A 15349-nucleotide genomic window follows, 5' to 3' on the forward strand; every position below is an offset into this window, starting at 1 on the left:
TAAGAGCGGCGGGAGGGTTTACTTACCCCTCTCGCCGCTTTCCGCTGTGGCACCATAAATGCTAGAGTAATTGGGGCGGCAGGATACCTCCCTGCCGCCCCTTCCCCACTGCTGCTCTGCAAAAACTCCCAGTAAAGCTTTGCGTGCACGCACATTGTGCGTGCGTGCAAAGCATAAGGGGTAAGTAAACCCTCCTGCCGCTCTTAAAGCGACCCCCACCCCCAATCCGAACCACCCAGGTCCGGACCAGTCCGGAGTAGGGGTGTGCACGGAACCGCCAACTGCGGTCCGGCACTTTACTTACCCCTCCCACCGCTTTCCCGATCTTTCGCCGTAATCCTATGTGTAATTGGGGCAGCAGGATACCTCCCTACCGCCCCTTCCCCGACGTTGCTGGGAAAACTCCCAGCAGTCCTTTGCGCGGCACGCGCACACGTCACAGAGACGTGCACGCCTCTGTGACCTGTGCGCGCGCCGCACAGAGGACTGCTGGGAGTTTTCCCAGCAAGCGGCGGGAGGTGTAAGTAAACTCTCCCGCCGCTCTTAAAGGTACCCCCCCACCCGAACCGGACCAACCAGGTCCGGACCGGTCTGGTCCGGAGGCTATTTCAATGGCCTCCGGACCGGTCCGGGCCCATCCCTACTCTGGATCTTTAAATGCAGCACAATTTGTGTTTTTGCAGTTATTGGCATCTTTTTCATGGCCCCTTTGTCTCCACACTTTGCACGGTTTCTTTTTCGTTTTTTCTCCTGTAGGCTTCTAGTGGCATCTGGTGGGCCACTGTGTGAAACAGGATGCTGGACTAGATGGGCCATGGGCCTGATCCAGCAAGGCTGTTCTTATGTTCTTATCCAAGTGAAAATGTCAATCAGACAGTTGGGAGATATGGGATTGAATGGCGGGAGAAAGATCTAAGGTAAGGAGGTAGACTTTGTTAATGAAACTGCTCTGGGGTGATTGGCAGATACCCTGAAATCTGCTTTTGGGCTTGCATGGGGAAAGTTAGCTCAGCTAGGAACAGTTTCACATTAGTTTTAATTTGCGCAAAGTTGTGGACTAAGGAAACAACTGGATTGAGACCAGATTCAAGTTTCAAAAATAAAAAGATGATATATATTGTATGGAGGGGTATTGGGGAGAGAAATGTGTAGTTAAAGCAATATTACTATACGTTCAACTGCAATGAGGCCTTTTAGCTTAGTGTCCTTATTGTGTAAGTTCCCAGGTGGAAAAGAGAAAGAGGCTTTTTAGAGAAAGAGGCGGTTGGATTTCAGAAAGTGGAATAGAGATAGAGTTTGGGCCCAGTGAGGGGCAAACATTCATATCGTCTGATCTGGACGAAGGACTCCAGGAATAACCAGTGAACCTCGTTCTTCAGGGACAGCTCAGGCCAAGGCGGGTGAAGGGAGGTTGGAGGGGGTAAAGGTGAATCCACGAGTGTGATTCCTTTCTGAAACCAGCTTCCTATGTTACCGACTAAGCAGATCAGGCTGGGCAAGAAAGCTGATCTGGAGAGTGGCACGAAGTACTGTACACAGCCTTGTGTGATGGCCTGTGGACAGTAAAATGTCCAAAAAGCTGCGTGTAACTCCAGGGTAGCTGGTGAGTAGAAGGTCACAAGGAGTACACTGGATCATGTAATTGGGACTTTTTCATATAATTGGGACTTCTTCCAAGACGTATCCTGGGGGCAAATTCCAAGTGACCTTTTTTGTTGGATAGGTGTGTTGGGTGGAACTGGTAAGTATTCATTTGTTGCTAATCTTTCTTCCTGAGTATAACAATGTGGGAGGAGGGGGAGGCACTTCATTCTGAGGGCAGAGTGGCCTTGGCAGAGAGTTAGTGAACTTCTGGGGTCTACTTAGAATATCCCAGCACAGGGAGGGAGTACATCTGCTCCCCTTTACAAGATGCTTGTTAGGAGCCAAATCTAGGGGTGACTGGCCCACTATCACTAAGTGATGTGTCAGATGTCAGAAACAGAGAGCTCACAAGATTTTGAGGCTCCTGAGCATGTCCAGAATGAGATCTCCAAGCCTGGAGACTCAAACACAAACGAGGTGGCTCCTGGGAGCCAACAGAAAAGCATTGCTGGCAACAAGCTAAGTGCTGTTAGCGTACATATGGTACTAAAAGCAAGGGATAGCATAGAGAGAGAGATGGCAGGGGTCACGACAGATTCTAGAGAGACACTGATGGAAAGATGGCAAACAGAGGAATTTTGAAAACACTGAAAGACTGATTTAACAGGAAGGAAGAAAACGATCTGAGGATAGAGTCATGGAAGCCTGGAGCATAAAGGAAGCCAGCAATAGAGAGTGATCAACTGTGTGAAGTGCAACAGAGATATCAAAGAAGATGAAATAGAGACCTTTTAATTAGCTTGTATTAGTGGTTTGTTTTATTTCATTTCATTATTTCAGAGCATTTTGGGGTTTGTTTTTAGGGACACAGGCTTTGGCTTACTCATAGGCTTTGGAGGTTCCAACACAAAGACATCTCATTGTCTGTGAGGATACATAGATGCTGGCAACGCCCAGTTCTGTGTCTCAGCAGATGTGCCCGGCACTCTCTCAGTGCCTGCAAGAGAACATCAGCTGTATAATGGGCAGCTGGCAAGGCTGAAGTGATGCTTTTGAGAAACTTGTAGCAGAGCACATGTTTTCTTATGGGTGGAGGGTCTGCTTCAGGGGTCTTAGATATTTTCCAAAACTAAAGAAACAAAGAATCTGTGTCTCAGTGCTCCTGATAAAGCTGGCTCAGAAATGATAGCAAGTGCAGGGCCTCCCCCCCCCGCCCGCACCCCCAAGACAAGGTTGGGTACCATTTGATTTAAAAAAAAATTTTTTTACAGTCCCAAACCTTGTTTGTGGCACACTGGAGCCATGAAAGGTTGCCCCCCTCATGCAATGCAGCAAAGTATACCCAGCACTGAATCTATCTATCTATCTATCTATCTATCTATCTATCTATCTATCATATTTTAATACCGCCTGAGATATACATCTCTAGGCGGTATACAGAATTTAAAAACAATATAAAAGTCACAGATTAAAATCCACAGAACACAATAAAAACAATAGCATAAATTATTAAAACAAATTATTAAAATTAAAATTTAAAAGCCTGCAAGAACAGGTGGGTCTTGAGAGTCTTCCTGAAAGCAAAGAGAGAAGAAGATGCTCTTATTTCAGCGGGAAGTTTCAAAGCCATGGGGCAGCCACAGAGAAAGTCCGGTCCCGGGTTGCCACCAAATGAGCTGGCGGCAACCATAACCGGATCTCTCCAGAAGATCGCAACAGACGGCAGGGTTCATGACAAAGAAGGCACTCTCTTAAAAACCTTGGGCCCAAGCCATTAAGGGCTTTATAGATGATAACCAACACTTTGTATTTCTCCAGGAAACATATCGGCAGCCAGTGCGATTCTTTTAAAATCAGTGTTATATGGTCCCTTCATGTTGTCCTGGAGACCAGGCTGGATGCCTCATTCTGTTCCAATCGTTAGTTTCTGGACTACATACAAAGGCAGCCCTACATAGAGCACACTACAGTAGTCAAGCCTGGAGGTTACCAGCATATGTACCACTGTTCTAAGGTCATATACCTCCAGAAATGGATGTTACTGACATGTCAACCAAAGCTGATAAAAAATGCTTCTAGCCACTGCCTCAATCTGAGAAACCAGGGAGAGCTTTGGGTCCATGAGCACTCCCAAGCTAAGTACCTGATTTTTCAAGGAGAGTGTAACCCCATCCAGAACAGGCAGATCTAAACCATCTATTGGGTCCCGACCGCCCACAATCAGTACCTTCATCTTATTTGGATTCAGTCTCAATTTTGTTATTCCTCATCCAGCCCATTATTGCCTCCAGGCAGACATTAAGGGAAGATATGCCATTTCCTGATGAGATTGACATGGAGAAATAGACCGGAGTATCATCAGCGTATTGATAACACCCTGTACCAAACCTTCTGATGATCTCTCCCAGCGGCTTCATGTAGATGAAACCACTGGGAGAGCATTGGAGACAGTATGGAGCCTTGTGGAACTCCACACTTTAGTTCTCACTTTGCAGAATACCAGGCAACACCATATGGAATCTACTAGAGAGTTAGGAATGGAGCCACTGTAAAACAGTGCCACCCAATCCCACCTCCCTCAGGTGGTCCAGAAGGATACATAGTCAATGGTATCGAAAGCTGCAGAGAGATCCGAAAGGATCAGCAGAATCACTCTCCTTTTGTCAATAGCCAGTTGGAGATCATCTATCAGGCCAACCAAAGCAATCTCAACCCCACTGCCCACACGAAAGCCAGTTTGAATTAGGTCTAGATAATCTGCATCATCCAAAACTTCCTGGAGCTGAGAGGCCACCACCTGCAAAGTCACCTTGCCCAACCATGGAAGATTAGAAATAGGTCTGTAATTGGCTAACTCCAAGGGATCCAATGCAGTTTTCTTCAAAAGTGGTCTAATAATAGCCTCCTTAAGACAAGGAGGCATCTTGCCTTTTTGTAAATTTCAGCCAGCTTTCTTTTCTGTAAAACATTGGACCATTCTTTCATAGTTCTCTCTCACACACTCACACTCACACTTTCCTGTCGAATCTTTTTGTTAGTTCGGCATTGATGATGACTACATGTGTGACTGAGCCATCTCGGTCTAATTCCACTAAAGGAATGTTCATATTACTGTGCACTCAGTGCTTTAGAGTAGAGAAGGGCTGCACAATTTTGTCTGTCCAGCTGTTTTTGGACCACAGCTCCCATCATCCCCAGCCACAGTGACTAGTAATCAAGAATGATGAGAATTGTAGTCCAACAACAGCCAAAAGGCTAAAGTTGGGCAGCCTCACAATAGAGTCAGTGCCCACATTCAGCTGCCAGTCATCCAATGCAGTGATGTACATGCATTTATGAAGGAATTCGTACGCGTCTGCTTCAAGATTGAATATATAATTGTATCCGTGTGTCTTGAAACTTCTGATTTGTACATAAAATCTTTCTGTAGGTATCTCTGTCTTCAACATGTATTAGCTGTTTTCCCAAACACTCCTTTGCTCAAGGTAATTTATTATAATCTGTACAACCCAAGATATGTGGTTCTTTTTTATGAATTGAAAGGATTTAAATTTCCCTTTATCACTTCTGTTTGTTTTGTTGCACTGTGGAGCCGTCTTTTATTTCTCTGGTTTCCATTGACATGAATTTTGAAGTATTGTAGGTAGATGTAAAACTTCAATGGACACAATATCGCCTTCTGCCTGTAGGAACTTCCATCTTCTGAGATGTAAAGCACTCCACTGGGCCCATTGTCCTCTCTGTGCACACACTCACAACTTCCTTGCTATGAAGATAATGCAGCCATGTACACATCAAACTCTGTGCTGAACTGGGGCCAATGTACTAGTTTTTTGGTGGTGATTTTTGTCCCACATTTTTTTAAATGTCAACTAAAGATTCCAGCATAACATAATATAACATACTCAAGGATAGAAAATATATAGATATAGATAAATATAAATATAAATAAATACAGATATAGAGGAAACTTTTTTAAAAATCCTTTGAACACTGACCTGATAGAAACATAATTTGCCAAAAGAAAAGGGAGAATAAAGCGGGGATGGGGGAGGAAACCATGTATTCAATCCCAATTGACTTTTCGTTTGGAGCATTTTGAATCATTTATTATATAGGAACAGAGAAGACATTTGTAAAGAACTGCCCACACCTGTGCATCTTTGCTCAGTCCCATTGAGTTGAATTGAACTTACTCTCGAGTGTAACCTAAGGTGTGCATTCTCACTGAATATAGTGGGATTTACTTCTGATTAAATATGCATAAGATAGTGCTATATTTGAATACATTTTTCTGTGAATTGAAAACATTCCATTTTGCACATGGGGTGAGGAAGAGGCATCTTACTATCTTCTGCATTGTTCTGCAGCCTCCTCCTGCACCACCTAAAAATGTGCTCCTTAGGGTTGGAATATCTTCCAGGGCAGTGTTTTGGAGAAAATGGGGCTAGGGAGAGAGGCAGAGGGATTGGTGAAGAATACCCTTCCTCCCTCACACAAGTGGAATGTCTGCATTTGCAGAAGTTCTGAGGATACAACTGTATGTTTCGAATATATTTCAGAGCATGGAATATTTCCCCCTCAAACATTCCAGGGCTTGTTTGTTTTTCCTAGTCCTAGGTATAGTAAAATAATTTCTGATTTAGAGGTATGTTATCTCCTGGAATCACAAAGCTGTAATTCTTGGTCTTTTTGTTTATCCTAGCTAGTCTGTAGGACCATTTCATTAACTCCCAAATGCATTGTGCCATGTTGAATGAATGATGCTTCATCTTCATTTTGTATATTGTGACTGCTATTTAATTTGATTTGGCTGAAATCCTACCAACTGATGATAGATTGGATTAATTCAGGAATACATCTACCTCTATCATGGATTTTGGACTAATTCATAGGATATGTATAATGTATGTTCTTGCATGAATTCTTTTCAGCAGTAATAGAGCAGTAAATGATTTAATTTGAGCTAGTTCACACACCAGTTATGCATCTGGTTTTATTGTGCTGTGCTTATATGCCTGCTCCTAGTTGGTTTCTTTTACAGTAGCTACTGTCTCATTTTGCTCATGTGCCAGAATGTTTTTCTCTCCACATGCTATCAGTTACCTAGACCAATAGGAGATGCAGAAAGTAAAAGAGTGAGGAATGAACTGCTTGTTAAAGAATTACTAATTTAATTTCTTCTTCTTTAACCTTATCTCTGTAGAGTGCTTTTTAAAAAAAACATAGCTATTTTGATCCCATTTGAACAAAATGCAGATATGTTAAAATACTCATGTTCAGCTACTCTCATTTTGGAGATGCCACTGCAAATTACTTATTGATTGAATCAGGAGAACATAAAGCTAAGCTTAGCTACAGACTTGGGGAATTAATCTCTTGTTAGCACAGAAACAGGCCTTCTGCCTGATACAAACAGAAAATGACATAGGCAGGGTAGTTTTTGTTCCATTGTAACAGAACAGTGGTGTTTCAACTTGTGGCTTGTCCTTTCTATAGGCTGATTTATCACTTCTTCTGTTTTCTGATTCAGCCACTTGGAGCCAGTGATTATTTGGAAATAGCCAACAATTTTGACCTAGTCTTCATTCATTACATACCTCTCTTTACAATGGCAAAAAGGACCCAAGCTCGACGCTTCATTACGCTCATTGATGCTTTTTATGACAAAAAGGTAAGCATTCAGCTTGTAAATTCTGACAGGATTAACACATCTTAAATTGTTCTGGAAATTACCAAGAGAAGATTAACCTATTTTCTAATGCAAGTTAGATCATTCTCTTTTCTACCAATTTTGCCTGCTGCTTTGGAAACATGAGACAAATGAGAGGGAACAATTCACAGAACAATTAAACTGGCATAGTCCAGCTGAAATCGCTAAAGCTCCCCATTAATGGCTAAGCAAGACATTCTATTACCAAATGTGGGTTGGGGGCAGCAATAACAGGAGAAGATTGATGGATGGGCAGGAGAGGTGCTTAGGGCCCCCTGCACCCACTGATTCTCCATTGCATATCCCCTCCCCACCCCCAACTTGGCTTACTTCTCGTTGGAGCTTAGCTAGGTTAAGAAATTAAAACTGCTGCAAGGGAGAAGGATTTGCAGGGGAGAACTGGGGGACAGGGAACAGGAGTAATCACCTTCTCTCCCCCATTCCAATTATCATCTGCAAATGCTGCCCCAGGATCCACAGTAGCATTGCAAGGGAGAAGTGGGGTTTGAAACTCCACATTTCCCGCCGTATCTAGCTTCACTCTTAGTTTATTGACATACACAGTGGCTGATATCCAGAGCAGCAGCACAAGGATATAGCAGAACTGCGTCTCTGTGCCGAGAGGCTGCTCTTAACTCACCCAGAACTTTCCTGAGAAGAAGAGTGCATAAGCAGGGGGAGGGAGGGGTGATTTTTCCCTGCTCTCCACTGCCTCTGTAATAAGTGCGCTTTGCCTTTCAGAAAGATGTCCTTGAGGAAAACAAACAGCACTTACAGAGGCAGGGGAGAGCAGCAGACATCATCCTCCCCCCTCCCGTGCCCTGTATGCTCTGCTGCTTGACAAGACTCTGGCTGAGTGAAGAGCAGCCTCACTATGCAGAGCTATGTCCCCAGATTGCTGCTCTGAAGGTCAGCCAGTGTGTTTTGTGCAGGAACCCTTTGTGTCCAAAAGACCTACTAGCTTTTGGCAAAGTATTGGGCCTCAGTTTGCATGACGACTGCTTCTAGAGCCATTTACAAGAAGGAAAACAAAGAATGCTTTCTAAATACATGATCATCCAGCTGACTTCCTCTATTGTTCTCATGTTCTGAAGAGAGAGAGAGAGAGAGAGAGAGAGAGCGCGCAACCCAGCTTGCCTAGTAAGCTCCTGACATCAGAGGAAGAACACTTGTTCCTTTTTAAATGAACTCTCCACAGGTGCTTTATGTAGTACATTTGTAGGGTACCATGGAAAAGTGTGAATTTGACAATTTGAGAAAACATGTTTGATACAGGTGCCCTTGTCAGAGAGCTGGGATTGGCCACAGTTTGTGTCTGTGTAATGTGCCAACTGACCCAATTAGGAGCTGCAAGCACTTCTCCCCACTTCCAAGAAGCTTATCTAATCAACCAATCTATATTTCAACCCATTTTAGCTATTATGTATCTCAGATTTCCATTGAAAGACAATAGTGCATTGGGCAATGTGAATGTCTGAGATGTACATAAGAGCAGCCCTGCTGGATCAGGCCCAAGGCCTATCTAGTCCAGCACCCTGTTTCACACAGTGGCCTACCAGATGCCTCTGGGAAGTCCTCTCCCCTGCAAATGGTATTTAGAGGCATCTTGCCCCTGAGGCTGGAGGTGGCCTATAGCCACCAGGCTGGTAGCCATTGATAGACCTGCCCTCCATGAATTTGTCTAAGCCCCTCTTAAAGCCATCCAAGCTAGTGGCCATCACCAAATCCTGTGGCAGAGAATTCCATAGATTAATTATTTGCTGTCTGAAAAAGTACTTCCTTTTGTTGAACAGCAGAGGAAGGAGATGTGCACTCCAGTGCTAGTGAGGGAGCATACACCCTTCAAAGAACTACATAAAATAAAAGTGTTCACAAAAAAGTCAGAGCATGTCTACAGGCCGGAGGAACACCTTGCTGGTGTTAACTGTGTGGCCCTTTTGTACTGGTGGTCCATCAAAAAAAGCATTCAGCTTGTAAAGCATTAACAAAAATTGTAAAAGCATGGCGGCAGTGGAGGAAGCAAGAGGTGTCACTTTTCGCCATTCATATTTTAGTGCTACCTACTAGGCCTGTGCACCATCAAAGATATTGGATCAATACCAATCCAATAATGATATGGGGGTGTGTGGATACACTATTTGTATCGGGTCTTCATTGATCTGATATTTTATCAATAATCTTTATTGGAAGCTGGCTTGGAGAAACTTACTCCAAGCTGGCTCCTAGCCTGGACTTTAAGGACTTCACCCCTGAAATTGGGGGGACCCCCCAGGAAGCCTCCACTGAGCCAGAGTTACTGGGGGGGTTAACTCCCCCCCCCCAAAAAAAAATTGTGCATGCAGTCCTTAAAAACCAGCCCAGAGCCAAACTTGACGGTGCCCACCTTCCCCTTGGAACAACCACTCGGCCTTTAGCTTACCTGAAGAAACACCAACTTGCCTCCTGAACTACTAGCCTAACAAGGCAGTGACCAGCCAGCATTCATGACAACAAATGTAACACCAGGATAGGTGATATCCCTAGCCCCCTGTGATAGCTGCTTTGCACAAGACAAGAAGAGAGCATGATGTGCTTTCTAGGTACAGAACCTAAATTTTCTTAGAGATAAAATTTTGTACATCCAGCAATCCAAGCACAGCCTCAGGGAAAGTTGTCTGGTCGGTGCAAAACAAATGGATGACAATGAGGCATTTGTTGTACTAAACCGGATGACCTAAAAATCTCTGAGCGATGAGATGAGGAAACTGGTGAATGTAAAGGAGAGGAAATGGAAGCCAAGGCAAATGAAATTGGAGCAGAGGAGGAGGTAGATGGGCTCTTGGTGTCTGAGGTGTATAAGGCATTGGGGCATCAGGTGGCCAGGCCTTGGGATTAATTTCCTGGCTCCCGAGCATACCTTTGTGTAATGTAAATGGACAGACAGATTATCTACTCATGTTTGCACACCATGTTATTCAACTGCCTACCCAGTGATGTTCATATCATTTTATAATAGATTGAATTATCTTTAAAACGATGAGAGAAGAAAAATATGCATTTTTATCGACTGTGGTTTTGAATTGGTGTTCGCTCATGTTTCTGTAAGTCCCTGGAGCACGGGGGAGGGGAAACCCCTTGAGATTTTCCGTCTCTATTAATTAATCTGTGTTTCCTGGTAATGCAAGCGATGGCTGGGTATTTCAGACAACAATCCAGAGGGTTGTGCATATCACTTCCGTGCATATGTCAGAATGTTGTCTTCTGAGATGCCCATCTTAAAAGCTGCCTTCTGGGAAACCCCAAGCTCTTTTTAAAATTAAAATGAAGAAATTCAGTGTTCCCCTGCCAACTGGCAACCAATTCCCTGAAAATTGTTCTCGCATCAGATTCCTAGTCTGCTTTATAAACTTGGATAGTTTGGGGGTTCTGTGATGGTAGCTGCCAAGCAGGAAACTTGCAGATAAGACATTTGGCTTCCTTTTAGGATGCTTCACTTACCCCTCTGGATCATGGCCTTAGATTCAAACACCAAATTCACCTTTGTTTGATTCAGTCTTTAGCAATGAACTTCCTAATTTTGTATTTACCTACCATGGTGATGGAGGGGAGGGACAATGCTTTCCTCTTCCACAGATTTCTTTGCCTTTAAAGCCATCATAATGAAATAGCTAAAATGTAAATCACAGTGCTTTACATTATTCTGGATGCCTGAAACCTTGCCTTCTCATGCTGTAGGTTGAGGTGGAGCTGATGTGATACTGGAAGGTGTAGAATCAAATTATGATTTGATTCTATCATAATCCCTCCTTATGCTTAAAAACAAGCTTTCTACACATAAGAATGGCACATCAGAGAGAGGGGGGGGGAGGCTGAACGTTGCCCCCTCCCTACTGTGCTAGCTTTCTGATTAAAGGGGGTACTCTTCACAGGTGCATATTCAAAATTGGCATCTTGGCGCTGAAGTCAGAGGTGGCATTTCCTGCTCTACCAACCTTATGATTCAGCCTACTCATTCTAACCAATGTGTACAGCAGGCCTGGATAATAAAATTGTCGCTTTGGGGGCGGTATCACTGTCCATGCTCATGGCCTGCAGCAGGCTGTAAGAAGGGCCCTGCTTGATCAGACCAAAGGTCTATCTAGTCCAGTTTCCCACAGTGGTTATCCAAATGCTTCTGATGAGCCCACAAACGGGGCAGGAAGGCAGTTTCCTTCTTTTGTTGCTGGTATGGAGAAGGCATCCTGCCTTAGTATGAAGGTTCCATTTAGCTCTTACAGTTAATTGCTCCTCCATGAATTTGTCTAATTTACTTTCCAAACCATCATTGCCGGTGGTCGTTACTACATCTTGTGGCAGCATTCCATAAATGAATTTTGCACTGTGCTGAATCTGCTACCAATTTATTTCATTTGTAGTGTTCTTGGGTTCCCCCCTCCTCGCTTTATCAACCCTCTCTAAATCAGGACATCTTTCTTGACTATCTCCAAGGTGTAAGAAGTTACTACCTTATTGAAACATTCACTGCCCTCTACTGGGTTATATGGCCAGTATCCCCAGCAGAACTATTGTGCACTTCTGTCTAGGCCCTCCAGAATGATTTGTCTTTATGATCCACACAAAAAAAATGGCTAGACACAATAATTCAGTTAATGACATAAAAGTATTTTAACAATTGTTTCAGCTAGATAAGGTGACCAAGCCTTGGAGAGTTAGCATGGAGCTTTCTCTGTAGAACTGGCAAGACTTTCCATCCTTTCTCTACCACTCTTATATCCATTGTTCCACTATGAAACCCTTGACTTTTACTTGTGTGTTGGGATATTGATTGACTAGAACCTTTATTTTTTGACACACACCCTTATTCTTTGACCTTTCATATCACCTGATACATGTACGTCAGTTATGGGTTTGACTTGCTGTACCCACACAGAGAACATCCTTTGATGCAGATGACTATCATTTTTGTGGTATGCTATATGCTTCCTGGATCCATCTATTTCAACAATATCGATAGGGCAACTGAAGTTGAAGGTTTAGCTAGAAGTTATGAACTTAGACCTTTTGTTAGAAGTTGAGCTTAAGTAGAATAATGAAACTTGACCTTATGTGGAAAATGGAATTACAGATGTAGAAAATAGGACTCTGGCATTTTGCAGAGATCTGAAATTATAGTTCAGAGGTTATATTGCCCTTTTAAAGCTTAAAAGCCATGTTCAAGTCAAGCTAACACCACGCCTATGTGCTATTATCACTGATCTATTAATCCTAATAATATGCTCTATTAATACGAAATATTTCCCCTACTAAAAGATTGGACAAAGCTTTAGTTTTTCTCTCTCCTGAGATCTTTGTACAACCCCACTCCAAACAGCCTTCCCCACCATCATAATGTTTGTCTGTGCTAATTTTTTCTTGTTATTATCATGATAGGTGAGGAGTCCTATGCTTTTCTAATCAGCCAAACAATGTATCTGCTGACATCATCCACAGAGAACTACAGTTTTGTGTTTATTTTAAGACAAAGCCATGAACTTTTCTCCTATTTCACCTGAGCACATTCATCCTAATACCCCTATCATGTTGCAGTTATTGTTCTCCCAAAGTGAATAGATCAGTAAAGTGTTAATGGATTTGTCCCAAAGTGATATTAATTTTAGGAGAAACAGCCACTCTCCCCTTCAAGTCTGGGTTGTGGGACCTCTAATGAAATAGTAATGATAAACGCAGCACTTAACTTGGATTTACAAAGGTTTCAATCATGGAAGCGAAATCAGCAGTATTAAAACAACCAAAAAAAGGTGCTTTGTATTTAAGCTGATGTTTTAAAAAGCAATGGATGACATTAAGCTTCACCCTATGTGTGATTATAGGCACACACTTAAATATTTATGCAATCAGGAAATATCGATTGAGATTAAAACCTTCTTCAAGAATGTCCTGGCAAAGAAATTTAATAAGATACCACCCAAAAATACCCCTCCAATTCAGCAAGATGCTTGGGGGCTTACAGAGATGATCATTTTTCTGCTTGCATATTTGGTGGTGGTGGTAGTGGTGGTGGTTCCAGGTGTAGCACTTCTGTTGGGATGCTGCACTCAAACAATATTTTATCACTGGAAACATGGCAATTCCCACCACCACCACCCCGCCGTTTTACCCCAGCATGTCCATCACAATTATAAGTGTTTTGTGGTTGTTTTATCAGTATTTTGTACTGCTCTTTACAGTAATCGTTCGCAAATCTATGACTTTTTACTTCATATACATAGTATAGTAGTTTCTCGAAACTTTAGTCGCTCACCGATCCAAAAAAAAGGTTTTTTAACAATGCAGAGTAAAGTTGAACACGGCAGATAAAAACAGTTACAAAAAATTGACTAAAGTTGAGTGTGGCAGTGAAATGCAAGGTGGCAAAAGAAATGCAAGGTGACAATAAGGGAGGTGAAAAGAGAGTTTGAGGAACATTTAGCTAAAAGTATCAAGGAGAATAACAAAAACTAGGGAGGTTGTTGGACCATTAGACAATGAGGAAATGAAAGGGATTATTAAAGAAGATATGGAGGTTGCAGAGAAGCTAAATGAGTTCTTTGTGTCCATCTTCACGGTAGAGGATACAGAGCATATACCTGTTCCTGAACCAGGCTTTACAGAGCATATACCTGTTCCTGAACCAGGCTGTTCCTGAACCAGGCTTTTGAGGGATGGAGGCTAAAGAACTGAGTCAGACTGAAGTGACAAGAGATGATGTTCTAAACTGTCTGGAAAAACTGAAAACGAACAAATTGCCAGGGCCAGATGGCATCCATGCAAGAGTCCTCAAAGAACTCAAATATGAAATTGCTGACCTCCTTGCCAAAATATATAACTTATCCCTGCAATCAGGTTTTGTACCAGAGGACTGGAAAGTAGCAAATGTAACACCAATTTTCAAAAAGGGATCCGGGAAATTACAGGCTGGTTAGCTTAACATTCATTCCAGGCAAATTGATGGAAAGCATCCTCAAGGATAAAATTGTAAAGCACCTAGAAGAACAGGCCCTGCTAGGGGAGAACCAGCATGGCTTCTGCAAAGGTAAATCTTGCCTCACAAACCTTTTGGAGTTCTTTGAGAGTGTCCACAAGTGTGTGGATCAAAGTGATCCAGTCGACATAGTATACCTGGACTTCCAAAAAGCTTTTGACAAAGTTCCTCATCAAAGACTCCTGAGGAAACCTAGCAGTCATGGGATAAGGGGACAAGTACATGTGTGGATTGCTAACTGGTTGAAAGACAGGAAACAGAAGGTAGGGATAAATGGAGAGTTTTCACAATGGAGGGAGGTAAGAAGTGAGGTCCCCCAAGGCTCTGTACTGGGACCGATGTTATTTAATTTATTCATAAATGATCTAGAAGTAGGGGTAAGCAGTGAGGTGGCCAAATTTGCAGATGACACCAAACTCTTTTGGGTAGTGAGGAGCTCCAAAACGGATTGTGAGGAGCTCCAAAAGGATCTCTCCAAACTGGGGGAGTGGGTGACAAAATGGCAAATGCAGTTCAGTGTTTGCAAGTGTAAAGTGATGCACATTGGGATGAAAAACCCCAGCTTCATGTATACACTGATGGGATCTGAGCTGTTGGTGACTGACCAGGAGAGGGATCTTGGGGTCATGGTGGACAGCTCGTTGAAAGTGTCGACTCAATGTGCAGCAGCTGTAGAAAAGACCAGTTCCATGCTAGGGATCATTAGGAAGGGAATTGTAAAACTGCTAATATTATAATACCTTATACAAAACTGTGGTGCGGCCACACCTGGAGTACTGTGTACAATTCTGGTCACCACATCTAATATGCACATTGTAGAACTGGAAAAGGTGTAGAAGAGGGCAAGCAAGATGATCAGGGGCCTAGAGCACCGTTCTTATGAGGCAAGGCTACAACATCTGAGGCTATTTAGTTTAGAAAAAAGATGACTGTAGGGAGTCATGATAGAGGTCTATAAAATCATGCAAGGTGTGGAGAAAGTGGATAGAGAGAAATTTTTCTCCCCCTCACATAACACTAGTACCAGGAGTCGTCCCATGAAATTGATTGCC

The 15349-nt window shown here is 43.0% G+C and overlaps 1 protein-coding gene across 4 annotated transcripts in view; it reads left to right on the forward strand.

Moving 5' to 3' along the window:
* Positions 1-15349, forward strand: part of AFG1L (AFG1 like ATPase) — a 109845-nt gene that overhangs the window by 88935 nt on the left and 5561 nt on the right. For 2 of the 4 annotated variants that reach the window (XM_053296286.1, XM_053296036.1), the window contains 2 exons: positions 7118-7258; positions 8039-8206. In XM_053296286.1, the coding sequence (XP_053152261.1) occupies positions 7118-7258; positions 8039-8206 (309 nt within the window). Of the gene's footprint in view, positions 1-5014; positions 5070-7117; positions 7259-8038; positions 8207-15349 lie in introns of all 4 variants that reach the window. The other 2 variants (XM_053296118.1, XM_053296197.1) reach the window with 2 other exon arrangements.

This window comes from Hemicordylus capensis, chromosome 1 (genome assembly GCF_027244095.1).
Source record: "Hemicordylus capensis ecotype Gifberg chromosome 1, rHemCap1.1.pri, whole genome shotgun sequence".
Lineage (NCBI taxonomy): Eukaryota > Metazoa > Chordata > Lepidosauria > Squamata > Cordylidae > Hemicordylus > Hemicordylus capensis.